The sequence below is a fragment of the Schistocerca piceifrons genome, chromosome 3 (assembly GCF_021461385.2).
Source record: "Schistocerca piceifrons isolate TAMUIC-IGC-003096 chromosome 3, iqSchPice1.1, whole genome shotgun sequence".
NCBI classification, from domain to species: domain Eukaryota; kingdom Metazoa; phylum Arthropoda; class Insecta; order Orthoptera; family Acrididae; genus Schistocerca; species Schistocerca piceifrons.
Window position 1 is genome coordinate 864,018,918 of NC_060140.1, and position 14,845 is coordinate 864,033,762.

Consider the following 14,845-nt stretch of genomic DNA (forward strand, 5'->3'; position numbering starts at 1 on the left):
GATGACTGCATGACACAAAGCTTCATGCCTCGCCTGGGTCCTTCAACACCAACATCAGACTGTTGATGACAAACATGCTGCCTGGTTGGACGAGTCTCGTTTCAAATTGTATCGAGCAGATGGATGTGTAGGGTTATAGAGACAACCTCATGAATCCATGGACCCTGCATGTCAGCAGGGGATTATTCAAGCTCGTGGAGGCTCTGTAATGGTGTGGTAAGTCTAGATATGACTCTGACAGGTGACACATATGTAAGCATCCTGTCTGATCACCAGCATACATTCATGTCCATTGTGCATTCCGACAGACTTGGGCAATTCCAGCAGGACAATGTGACACCCCCCACATCCAGAATTGCTACAGAGTGGCTCCAGGAACACTCTTCTAAGTTTAAACACTTCCAATGGCCACCAAACTCCACAGACATGAACATCATTGAGCATATCTGAGATGCCTTACAACATGCTGTTCAGAAGAGATCTGCACTCCCTCATACTCTTACGGATTTATGAACAGTCCTGGAGGAGTCATGGTGTCAGCTCCCTCCAGCGCTACTTCAGACATTAGTCGCGTCCATGCCATGTTGTGTTGTGGCACTTCTGTGTGCTCGTGGGGGACCTATGCGATATTAGGCAGGTGTACAAGTTTCTTTGGCTCTTCAGTGTACATGGTATATATGAGGTTGGTTTGAAAAGTTCTCGGAACAGAATAGGAAAAAAGTCACTGAAACTTCATTTATTTTTCAATGCAGACTCCTTGTAGATTAATGCACTTGGTCCAACAATGTTCAAGTGCCTTGACCCAATCCTGAAAATGAGTTTCCTCCAGGCTGCAAAATAGTTGTCAACTCCAGCTATCAATTCTTTGTTTGAAGTGATTCTTCGTCCACCAAGAAAAATTTTCAGTTTTGGAAAGAGATGGAAGTCTGACGGAGCCATATCAGGTGAATAAGACAGGTGTGGCAACAATTCATACCATAGTTCATGTAATTCTGCCACGGCGACAGCACATGTGTGCGGCCGCCCATCTTGCAGATAATTTTTTCATTTCTAGTTCTTCAGTTAAAATGTGATATACCCTTTCAAATGACATCTGGCAAGCATGAGTAATTCCATGCAGTTTCAATTGGCGACCCTCCATACCCATTTTGGGCACTTTTGCAATGATTTCTTGAGTAGTAACATATCTTGGCCGACCACAAGGTGGATCATCATCTAAGCTCTTCCGACCAAATTTAAATTCATTTGTCAATTTGGCAACAGTCGAATATGAAGGAGCAAAGTCCGCCAGTGTATTCTGGAAATTGGCATGAATGTCCTTTGCTCTCATATCTTTCTTTACGAAATACTTAATCACTGCTTGAGTCTCGATTTTTTCCATCTTCGCAAATCACTATGCAGGAACAACAGAGCCATGTCACCGCCACAGCTCTCCTCCAGGAGCACTGATGTGGCACGTGTTTACAAGCAACAGTCCAATGAATATTGTAAACAACTCGTTGCACTAGTGCTGCCCTCACGTGGTGATTCTGAGAACTTTTCAAACCACCCTTGTACTAATTTGTCCTTTTTTAATTCTGTTTTTGTTGCAAATTCACTATAAGGGAACACAGCTTTCAAATTTTCAGCAGTGTCTGCTGCACTTAGAAAATAGAAATGTCTTTCAACTGCAGTCAAACACCACACTATTTCTGCTTGCAAATTTTTGAGTCCACTTCCTGAGATTATGGCTGGTGCCGGTGCTTCAGACGTGCTTCCTTGTTGAGAGTTGGATACCTGTGCTGTCACTAACGATTCTCTGCCTTCTAGGAAAAATATATATTTTGGAACAATGTACCTTGTACACGCTTGTCGGATAAATTCAATAAAAATTATGTTTTCTAAAATATCTCACCAATAACACTATTTTCTGCAATGCTCTCCTGTTTTAAGGAAGACTATTGGAAAAATAGCTTAATTTCACATTTTTGTTATAGTATCAAGATGACGATAAATAGTTTGGACAAGTAGAGAATAGAAGCTTTTGAAATGTGGTGCTACAGAAGAATGCTGAAGATTAGATGGGTAGATCACATAACTAATGAGGAGGTATTGAATAGAATTGGGGAGAAGAGGAGTTTGTGGCACAACTCGACAAGAAGAAGGGACCGGTTGGTAGGACATGTTCTGAGGCATCAAGGGATCACAAATTTAGCATTGGAGGGCAGTGTGGAGGGTAAAAATCATAGAGGGAGACCAAGAGATGAATACACTAAGCAGATTCAGAAGGACGTAGGTTGCAGTAAGTACTGGGAGATGAAGAAATTTGCACAGGATAGAGCAGCATGGAGAGTTGCATCAAACCAGTCTCAGGACTGAAGACCACAACAACAACAACAACAACAACAACAACATCAAGATACTGCTTGTGCTGATTTGATTTAGTATCACTCCAGAGGGCGGTTCCTCCCATCGATCCTACATCTGTACTTTTATGGCACCGTCTACAATATACAGAGGTTTCAGATTTTGGATCAGCTCGAATCCAAGGATACTCCAACTCATAAAGTGGATTATATCTATAATTTTAGAAAGTGTATAATATACAGCAAACTCAGTTTATTGGTGTTTGTTGCCAGTGTGAAGGCACCTAATTGTTTAAATATAGTATTTTATTTATTTTAAACAGTTCAAAATAATTGGATTTTTTTTCATCTTTCCATGCAAAAAAACTCTCTTGTTTTAAATGCATAAAGCATTCCTACACTGTGTATCAGCTTCAAAAAATTAATTTAATGATTTCTCCCTGCATGTCTATTATCATGTGAGCATTTTAATTTGCATTAAAACATTCTTAAAAATCAATACATAAGGCAATGAGAAATTAAAGGCTATTAAAATTTCCTAACATTAATTTTGCAGACTACAACACAACTTTTGTAACATAATTAACAATACACTTAACCCTAAATTTTGTTTAAACTCAAACAATATTCTATGAGTTACCTTTTTTACAGTAAACAGCTATCAATCAACTAAGTCCAGCTGCAAAAAAAAAGAAGACTATGGACTACACGCAGTGGCAAATAACAAAAAATGTTACCATTTGCAATTATGAAGTTAAGCCCCCCAACACGATGCTGTTTGTTGTGACATCATCTTGTGCTGTAATCCTGCTGTTTTATAATACTGGAGAACTTGACCTGGTGTTTATACATGTTTAACATACCATGTTTATGTTAAGTGCACATAGCTTTTGTACTGCATATTGCAGCAGGAGCTATCACCAGTCTGATAATGGAAGTTTACCAAAAATGAAGAACATTAAGCAAAAAAGTAAAATTAATCGGATGTGTTGCACTGTGTTTGTAGAAGAGATGTCATAAAGTATTGCCTACATAATAAATTTATTTCCTCTTCAAAATAATAAAGTCCTACACATTAATATACAATATATAAAACAATGGAAACTCCACATAGGAATATCAACAATGTAGGAAAAGATAGATTGTTACTTACCATAAAGAAGACACGTTAAATTAATGACAGGCACAACTAAAAGACAGTTACACAAAGAAGCCACAGCTTTCATCAGCAAATACAGAACACACACCATTCATATAAACAAGCAAGCAAACCTCACACACACATGACCGCCAACTCCAGCAGCTCAGGCCAGAATTCCATTGGCATTCTGGCCTGAGCTTGTTTGTGTCTATGAATGGTGTGTGTTTCTCTGGTTCCCTTTTGCTGATGAAGGCTGTGGCACAAAAGCTTCACGTAAGTGTCTTTTAATTGTGCCTGTCTGCAACTTAACGTGTCTTCTTTACAGTAAGAAGCAATCTATGTTTTCCTACATTGTTAAAATATATAAAATTAATACTTAAAAGTCAAATTCTCAGGTTCTCCTGGCTTTTTAAAGACGCTCAAAAATCCTGTATATATCCTTTTTTTTTTTTTTTTTTTTTTTTTTTAATTCACAATGCAGTACGCACACTATTCAAGTTAATGTGGTGCCATTTTTCTAAGTCAACCATTATCATTGCACAATTACTCAACAATGTCCTCTACAGCTCCTCTAAAGCTAAGGCTCAAAAGTAAAGCAAAGCAGACAAAGATGAAAGGATGTTTGGTAGTTCCAGAAGTATCAAGGTTAACTACATTCCAATGCCACCTCATCCCACACAGTTGCACAGCTGGAGGTGCACATTCTTGTTATCTAATTGCAACACCCCAAATTCTTTGCTATACATGAAAGCATTTGGATACTTGTCACAGAATATTTCACTTCTATTCTGTAATGTGGTGAACATCACTTTATCTGTTAAGGAGACATGCAGCAGTTCTAAATGTGATTCAAGTGCTGTTATTATTATTATTATTACTATTATTGTTGTTATTATTATTATTATTAGTAGTAGTAGTAGTAGTAGTAGTATTTGGTGACACTGCATGTCTGCAGCAATGTCTTTTCACACGACAATACGGAATTAGGAGTGGGAATTATACTTGTCAATTCAAGTTACTGTCACATCCCAAATTTTAAATGTGCATCTGCATATCATGTAATGAATTTAACACTTAAACAGTGGATAATCCAGGATGGAGTGTAACAATATAATGAAAAGAATAGTTGCTACTCACCATATAGCAGACACGCCGAGTCGCAGAAAGGCACAACAAAAAGACTATTGGAAAGTTAGCTTTTAGCCAACAAGGCCTTTGTCAAAAGCAGACAGTGCGCACGCGCCCACACACACACACACACACACACACACACACACACACACACACACATTTGACCGCAGTCTCTGGCAGCTGGAGCCAGACTGTGAGCAGCAGCACATTATGAGAGAGGCAATGGGGTGGAAAAGAGGAGGCTGGACAGGAGAGGGGTAGGGACACAGGGTGGGGCTGGGGGGACAGTAAAGTGCAGCTGGAAGTGTGCAAGGGTGGGGTGGAGAGAAGGGCAGCTAGCTGAAGTTGGGAGGTTAGAGTGAGGGCAGGGGAGCAAAAAAGGAGAGAAGGAAAAAAACTGAGTGCGTTCGTGGAATGAGGGTTGTGTAGTGCTGGAATGGGAACAGGGAAGGGGCTAGATGGGTAAGTCCAATGACTGACGAAGGTTGAGGCCAGGAGGTTACCACCCATTATCCTTCCCACTCCTTCCACAGTGGTATTCCATCACCCACCAAATCTACACATTATCCTCATCCATCCTTACAAAACTCCTACCCCCCAACCCATTGCCTCATAGCTCACTTACCTGTACTAGACCACCACCTACTCCAGTCCAGTCACAAACTTCACCTATCCCATAAAAGACATGGCTACCTGTGAAACCAGTTAAGTGACCTACAAGCTAAGCTCAAACCACTGTGCTGATTTCTACATGGACATGTTAACCAATAAGCTGTCTGTCCACATAAATGACCACCAACAAACTGTGGCCGGGAAACAACTGGACCACCCTGTTGCTGAGCATGCCCCCTGCGATGATGTCTTTCATTTCAATGACTGCTTCACAGACTGTGCCATCTGGATCCTTCAGACCATCACCAGCTTTTCTGAATTGCACAGGTGGAAAATTTCCCTGCAATCTATCCTGTGTTCCCATAACCCTCTTCGCTTCAACTTCCATTAGTCATTGTCCTTACCCATCTAGCCCTTCCCTGTTCCCATTCCAGCACTACACAGCCGTCATTCCACCAACATACCCAGTCTTTTTACTTTTCTGTATTTCCACTACCTCCCTCTCTCCCCCACCATCCATCTAACCTCCCAACTGCAATTAGCTGTCCTACTCTCCACCTTGTCCCTGCATGCTCCCAGCAGGACTTTAGTATCTCCTAACCCTAACCTGTATCCCTTCCCCTCCCTGCCCCCCCCCTTACCCCCACCCAGTTGCCTCTCCCACAATGTGTTGCTGCTTCAAGTCTGGCTCCAGCTGCCAGAGATTGTGGTCATGTGAGTGTAAGTTGCGTTTGTGTGTGTGTGTGTGTGTGTGTGTGTGTATGCTGTCTGTTTTTGATAAAGGCCTTCTTGGCTGAAGGCTAACTTCCTGCAACTCAGCGTGTCCACTATATGGTGCGTAGCAACAATCCTTTTCATTATATTGAATTTAACACTTAGTGTACAACAGACATAAAACTATGGCTATTGTAGTAATTGGAATGTGCAGCGGAAATAATTTACGTCATATCATTACTATCATTTTCCATGTTCTCGAACACATATTTATGACTCCCACAAATTTCTGTGAGGTATGCAGATCTCATTGTTTCTGCTGTGATGGCTAATGATGGTAGCAGCATCACTGAAGAAAATAATCATTATTTTTGAAGTCTTTATTGTTGTCCCTTGCTTTGTAGGCATTAACTGACAATCAACTTCTCTCTGTTTCATGCTTTAGTGCATTTTTGTGTTGATTTTGTGTTCAAAAAGTGCAGTGAAGAGGAGAAATGTTTCGGGCAAATGGTTTGCTAAGTCCCTCACAAGTCTCCAGAACATGAAAATGAAGTATTTAATGAAGGTTCACATTATAAGTCATCTGAAAATAGTGTAACACTAGAACTCCTTTTCATTTTTTTTTCTGCAGCAAATACTATTAAATTGGAGTTTAATGTAATCCCAGCCATACCAAAATAAACATGTTTAAAGTAGGTAGTCGAATAAACTTAAAAATGCTTTCAATTTCCAACTACAGAATTCAACACACAAGTTATAACCTCCAAAAAAAATCACAAATTTTAGTCAGTCCCCAGGTAATTACTGCTCCCCATGAGACCCCCACCCAAAGTGTTGAGCATTAAAGCCACAGGCCCTGCTTTCGCAATGCTGGAACACAACTATTGTACAGGGTGATTACAATAAAAATTAAACTTTCAAACCACTGTGGAAATAACACCACTGGTCAGAATGATGTCAAATTGCAATGGAATGTTATCAGAAAAGAGGGAAAACGTATGGCAGAAGAAAAATAAATAATTACAAAATGCAGCAATAGATGGCACTGTAAGCATCATAATTTAATAATAGTTGACTACAAATGACAAATGAATGATACAACAATGCCTATGGTGTACATCTGACATTAAACAAACTGTACTACTCAGTGTGCATGGGTGTACAGGTGTGATACTGTTAGTTACGTAATCCCATCCACCACGGCTAGGTCACGTCACAACGGATGGGAAAAATAAGTTTTTAATTGTCCTGAGGCCAAAAACCGCATAAATAGCATTAATAAAAATCAAATCATATTATTAATTTCTGTTTGACTGGCGTAAAACATGTTCAGTACGCTGTCCACCGTTTTCTGCCATTTTCTGCAACAGGTTAAAACTGAGGAACAGCATGTTCCACAACTCATAGAAGTGTTTCCGGGGACACGTTTAGAATGTGTTATGCAATGCCTGCCTTCAATGCAATCGGAACACTGAACACAACATCTTTCCAATAGCTCCACAGCCATAAGTCACACAGATTAAGATCCGGTGAACGGGACAGTCAGGTTGTATGGAATGGCAGCTGGTAATTCTAGCATTTCCAAAATGGCACTTCATCAGCTGCTTAACTGGATTTGCAACATGCAGAGGTGCTCTGTCTTGCATAAAAATGAACCCATCCACACATCCACGCTGCTGGAGAGCTGGAATGATGCAGTTGCACAAAAGATACTCCTAGCACTTACCAGTGACGTTATAGGTAACAGGACTGGAAGCACGTGTCGCTTCAAAAAAAAAAAAAAAAAAAAAAAAAAAATGGCCCTATGATAAATGATACCATAAACCCGCACCACACAATGAACTTTTCAGGATGAAGTGGTACTGGTTGTGTTGTGGCGTAACAAGCTAGCTACGCCACACTGAGAAGGGAGCCGAAAGGCACGCGTACACACACGCCGACTGGCGTCAAGTCTGGAACAGGATGCGTTATGACTGCTATAAAGAAAATACGTAGCTTTGGAATATACTTAACTTTATTCTTTGTTGGTTTACAACGTTCTTCTTGAGACATTTATACGATAACTCTCAAACTAGGTAAGGCTAATGGCGCCTTGCTAGGTCGTAGCCATGGACTTAGCAGAAGGCTATTCTAACTGTCTCTCGGCAAATGAGAGGAAGGCTTCGTCCGTATTGTCGCTAGCAATGTCGTCCGTACAACTGGGGCGAGTGCTCGTCCGTATCTCGAGACCTGCCTTGTGGTGGCGCTCGGTCTGCGATCACACAGTGGCGACACGCGGGTCCGACATGTACTAAATGGACCGCGGCCGATTTAAGCTACCACCTAGCAAGTGTGGTGTCTGGCGGTGACACTACAGGTTGATTTGCGTGTGGATTTTCCATTGCCCATATTTGACAATTCTGTATACTGACATAACCTGTCAGATGGAGGTGGGCTTTGTCTGTCCACAAAATCTTCCGTGGCTAATCATTTTCAACTTCCATGCAAGTAAGAAATCATGTCAACAGGAAGCAACTCGTGCACATGGATAATTTTGAATGGATAGCAAAAAAGGATGTTTCATAGGATTTTATGTACCGTGCTCATGGGTATGTCCAATGTTCGGGCAATTCTCCGTGCACTACCAATTTGCACACCACCACTTCATCTCCTCCTGGACTGCTGTGGCCACTGCTTCCAGTGATGTTGAATCAATTCGTTTCCTCCCTCTACCAGGTTGCACACAAAAAGAACCCATCTTTTCGAATTTCTGAATCATCTTCTCCAGACCCACGGCAGTCATCGGACCGACGCCTTTTTTCAGACCCTTCAGTGTCCAGAACTTCTGCAGTGCGACGTGTTCACAGTCATCATTCTCGTAATACAGCTTTACAAGCAGAGCACAATCCTCAATTGCGACATCATGGCGAACGTTGCAGATGCTAAAGGAGGAAAAGCCTTGTACCCAGCATGTTTATACCAACTTCAATGGGTCGTGCACATGACAGGTGTTTACATTTACATATTCTGATACATACAATGCCATCTATTGATCAATTTTCACACAATTTTTTTTTCTTATCCCATACATTTTCCCCCTTCTCCGATAATATTACGTTGCAATTTGACATCAATCTGACAAGTGGTGTTATTTCTACTGTGTTTTGAAAATTTAACTTTAATTATAATCACCCCGTACAAGTATGAAGGTGAGTAGAATACAATACTGTAGCAATTACAAAAATTACACATCAAGTTTTAGTGGGACATGAAGTGACTATAGTGGAGAAACAACAGGTGTAGCATGGGAAGAATGACTGCTTGTCAAGTTTCTGACTGAGCTGTTATTTTCCTAGTTTTATCTCCATGGCGTCTACAGGATCAATACTTAGGGGACCAAGGTATATTAATACTTTCTGATCTGAAAATAAGATTTTTGAGCTTTGAATCAGTTCTTGTGAGATGTACAGTGTCTTTCATTGTGTGTCTGCCAGTCAAGAGTTTTTTTACTGTTTCTGTGACATTCTCCTATCAGTCTAATATGTTTTTGATGATTTGTACTGCCCTTCTTTGCATAAGCCAGATGTCAGTACACCTACACTTGAACAGTATTCCCATCTATGGGCCATACAAATGTTTTGCATGCAATCTTTTTTATAGAAAAATTGGTGGCACACATTATCCTATCAAGGAATTGTTGCCTACAATTTGATTCACTTACAACTATGTGACTGTTCCACGTTATATCTTGGCACATCATTAGTATCAACTGTGTGGCATGAATTACTAACTAAGGTTAGGAGCCATTAATGTAGTAGTCAAAGGCTACATAACATTTATGCTTCAAGAAATGTATTACATTGTATTCCTCCAGCCTAAGAACTTATTTTCGCACAGGCTGATGGGCGTATGTATGTGTGTGTAAGTGTAGTCTAGCTCAAAAAACAGATTCAGCTGAAGGCTAGCAAAGTTATCAGTCTTGTTTATTTGGCTTCTGAAGATTCAACAGCTCTACTGTGCAGCAAGTTGTTACTTTTACTCCTAAGTTATTTCTATTTACATTCTACAAAGACTTTCCATTACCGTAGTGAGACTCATATTTAGTATCTATCAAATCATTAATGTATAGCATGAACAATAATTGTCCTATAGCTCCGCTCTGGCTCATACCAAGTACAGCATTACTCTAGCGACTATACCTGACTCTCTATACAGGATAATATGCTGTGTCTTGCCTATGAAATTATCGAGCCAGTTACAATTAATGTTAGGTAACAAGAGGTACTGAATGAAAAGATTTTCACACATCTACCAGCAATTCGAAAAATACTAGTTTATCTGATGGGGAACAAGATGTCAACAGCATTATAAAAATTTAGATCTTACTGTAACAGAATTCATAGAATCTGTTTACACTAACCTTACTTTTCTGGTTGAAAACCAGTAATGTGTTGAGTGCAGTAGCTATTTGTTTAACAAGTTCTTTGCGAATGCCATCTTCCAGTAACTGTTTTGGATCCACACGGATAATACCAACTAAAGTACTTTTCATTTTTAGAATACCTTCTGTGAAGACTGAAACAGCATGTGTTAAGCGTGCAACCTGACAAAGTAAAAGTAGATTATCAACATTCAGCAAACTCTCCATCAATGACCATTAACTTAAAATTCTAAGAACATTTTCTTTGAAAGGAGAAGGAACTATAAAATAATAATCACTTTGCAGATATGATATAAAGGACCATACAACTGTACATGTGCATCCTGCCCAAATACAACCGAAATGAAATGCAATTAGCTTTAACAAAGACATATTACTATCTAGTATGATGTAACACAATATTAGTTTCACATTAACAGAGCTTTTGGATAACAAAGTGCACTGCTGTCTAATTGCTTTACAGAGCTTTTTTTCAATTGGCAGTTGCACACACCATGTTTCTCCCTGATAAAAATTGTTATCTCCAAAGTCAATGTCCTCATCTGAAGATGAAGAACAGGTCATCATTGAAAATACTTAATAAATCTTTATCAACTGAGGATGTTGTTTACAGTTTCTCTCAATAAATGCACCACAGATTGAAACAGAGCCAGATTACATTTTTGGAGACCTTTTTAAAGCAACTGATAGCATAAATCATGAAACATTGGTAAAAAAACTGCATTTTAATTAAATTAATGAGTAAAAAATTATGAGTTGGAAAGAATGAAGAAAGTTGAGCTCAATATTTGTAAGATGGGAAATAGAAAGCATTTTATGTGCGATAACAAATAAAAAAATATAGCTGTAATAATGTACCATAAGCTACTCTTTATGGCATAATCCGTATCACTTCAGGCACAGGGTTACCTTCATAGTCTCGGATGTTATTGAATTCAGCACATGTTAAAATTCAGGAGTAAGTAAGAAACATGTATTTTTTTATTTTCTACAAAAAATTTCCTGCCTCGAGATACAGGCCTCCAACGATGACACCGCGAACACCATTTTCAAGATGTTAATTTCGGAATTTTTTTTTTTAAATGCAGTACCTCTGTAACAGTTCTAGGTATTTTGTTAGAGTTTTTTTAATTTGAAAGATAATTGATTTATGATTACAATGGTCTCCTCTGTTTGGACATATCTGTCAAAGTTCTTTTACAGCCGTCTTTTGAATTTAGATTTTTTTCTGTTGATTAGTACCATGTAGTATTACATTCTCTGTAAAGGAGGACTTCCACTTTTACTTTGGGCAGGTTTTATTTTATAAAATCATTTTTTTTAACTTTCATGGGTAATGTATGTCTTCACATAAGTTGTTTCTTACTAATTTCTTTGTTAATGGAAAATCTCATATAAAGATGTGAAACAAATACTAACAAAGAGAGAGAGGGGCTGGCCAGTACTTACCTCAGCTCAGTACAGCGGATAGATACACATAAAACAGAACTGAAAAGTTACATTCCTAGCTTTCGGAACAAATGTTCCTTCATCAGGGAGGAGAGAGGGGAAAGAAAGGGAAGAAGGGAAAGGAGATTCAGTTACTCACAACCCAGGTTATGAAGCAACAGGGAAAGGAAAATGGGAGGGTACCAAGGATGGAGGCATGGTTGTCAGAGGGAAGCCAAAGGTATTCTACTGTAAGTACTGAGCCAGCTTCAAACCAAAGAGGATGCATACAGAAGTAAAGAGGTATATAGTATAAAGATAAACACAACTATGTAGGATGAAAAGATGCGTGAATGGCTAAAGAGGAAAGGGAAAGAGGAGAAGACTGAAGAGTAAATGGGAGTGAGGTTGTTTAATGTAGGTTCAGTCCAGGGGGATGGCGGGATGAAAGGATGTGTTGGAGTGCAAGTTCCCGTCTCCGCAGTTCAGAGGGACTGGTGTTGGCTGGGAGAAGCCAAATGGCACATACGGTGTAGCAGGTTCCTAGGTCCCTAGAATTATGCTGGAGGGCATGCTCCGCTACTGGGTATTGGGCATCTCCTAGGCGGACAGTTCGTCTGTGTCCGTTCATGCGCTCAGCCAGTTTAGTTGTTGTCATGCCGATGTAAAAGGCTGTGCAGTGCAGGCATGTCAGTTGATAAATGACATGTGTAGTTTCACACATAGCCCTGCCTTGAATTGTGTATGTTTTACCAGTAGCGGGGCTGGAGTAGTTGGTTGTGGGGGGATGCATGGGGCAGGTTTTGCAGCGGGGTCGGTTACAGGGGTAGGAACCGCTGGGTAGAGAAGGTAGTCTGGGAATATTGTAGGGTTTAACAAGGATGTTACGGAGGTTAGGGGGGCGATGAAAGGCAACTCTGGGTGGTGTGGGGAGAATTTTGTCAAGGGATGATCTCATTTCAGGGATTGACTTGAGAAAGTCATATCCCTGGCGGAGTAAGTTGTCGATGTTTTCGAGGCCAGGATAATGTTGAGTGACAAGGGGGATGCTTCTGTGTGGTCTGGGGGTAGGAACATTGTTGTTGGACGGGGAGGAATGTATTACATACATACATACATACATTACATACATGTTGGACGGGGAGGAATGTATTACATACATACATACATTACATACATTCCTCCCCGTCCAACAACAATGTTCCTACCCCCAGACCACACAGAAGCATCCCCCTTGTCACTCAATATTATCCTGGCCTCGAAAACATCAACAACTTACTCCGCCAGGGATATGATTTTCTCAAGTCAACCCCTGAAATGAGATCATCCCTTGACAAAATTCTCCCCACACCACCCAGAGTTGCCTTTCGTCGCCCCCCTAACCTACGTAACATCCTTGTTAAACCCTACAATATTCCCAGACTACCTTCTCTACCCAGCGGTTCCTACCCCTGTAACCGACCCCGCTGCAAAACCTGCCCCATGCATCCCCCCCACAACCACCTACTCCAGCCCCGCTACTGGTAAAACACACACAATTCAAGGCAGGGCTACGTGTGAAACTACACATGTCATTTATCAACTGACATGCCTGCACTGCACAGCCTTTTACATCGGCATGACAACAACTAAATTGGCTGAGCGCATGAACGGACACAGACGAACTGTCCGCCTAGGAGATGCCCAATACCCAGTGGCGGAGCGTGCCCTCCAGCATAATTCTAGGGACCTAGGAGCCTGCTACACCGTATGTGCAATTTGGCTTCTCCCACCCAACACCAGTCCCTCTGAACTGCGGAGATGGGAACTTGCACTCCAACACATCCTTTCATCCCGCCATCCCCCTGGACTGAACCTACGTTAAACAACCTCACTCCCATTTACTCTTCAGTCTTCTCCTCTTTCCCTTTCCTCTTTAGCCATTCACGCATCTTTTCATCCTACATAGTTGTGTTCATCTTTATACTATATACCTCTTTACTTCTGTATGCATCCTCTTTGGTCTGAAGCTGGCACAGTACTTACAGTAGAATATCTTTGGCTTCCCTCTGACAACCATGCCTCCATCCTTGGTACCCTCCCTGTTTTCCTTTCCCTGTTGCTTCATAACCTGGGTTGTGAGTAACTGAATCTCCTTTCCCTTCTTCCCTTTCTTTCCCCTCTCTCCTCCCTGATGAAGGAACATTTGTTCCGAAAGCTAGGAATGTAACTTTTCAGTTCTGTTTTATGTGTATCTATCGGCTGCACTGAGCTGAGGTAAGTACTGGCCAGCCCCTCTATCTCTTTGTTAATTTCTTTGTTACAATACCCAGGCGGGCGGGGACTACTCAAGAGGACGTCGTTATCAGGAGAAAGAAAACTGGCATTCTACGGATCGGCACGTGGAATGTCAGATCCCTTAATCGGGCAGGTAGGTTAGAAAATTTAAAAAGGGAAATGGATAGGTTAAAGTTAAATATAGTGGGAATTAGTGAAGTTCGGTGGCAGGAGGAACAAGACTTTTGGTCAGGTGATTACAGGGTTATAAATACAAAATCAAATAGGGGTAATGCAGGAGTAGGTTTAATAATGAATAAAAAAATAGGAGTGCGGGTTAGCTACTACAAACAGCATAGTGAACGCATTATTGTGGCCAAGATAGACACAAAGCCCATGCCTACTACAGTAGTACAAGTTTATATGCCAACTAGCTCTGCAGATGATGAGGAAATTGATGAAATGTATGACGAGATAAAAGAAATTATTCAGGTAGTGAAGGGAGACGAAAATTTAATAGTCGTGGGTGATTGGAATTCGTCAGTAGGAAAAGGGAGAGAAGGAAACATAGTAGGTGAATATGGATTGGGGGGAAGAAATGAAAGAGCAAGCCGCCTGGTAGAATTTTGCACAGAGCATAACTTAATCATAGCTAACACTTGGTTCAAGAATCATGAAAGAAGGTTGTATACCTGGAAGAATCCTGGAGATACTAAAAGGTATCAGATAGATTATATAATGGTAAGACAGAGATTTAGGAACCAGGTTTTAAATTGTAAGACATTTGCATGGGCAGAA

At 40.6% G+C, this 14,845-nt stretch overlaps 1 protein-coding gene across 1 annotated transcript in view; it reads right to left on the bottom strand.

Moving 5' to 3' along the window:
* Positions 1-14,845, bottom strand: part of LOC124787916 (WASH complex subunit 5) — a 198,557-nt gene that overhangs the window by 73,621 nt on the left and 110,091 nt on the right. Inside the window, 1 exon segment of the mRNA XM_047254903.1 lies at positions 10,343-10,525. Coding sequence (XP_047110859.1) covers positions 10,343-10,525 — 183 coding nt within the window.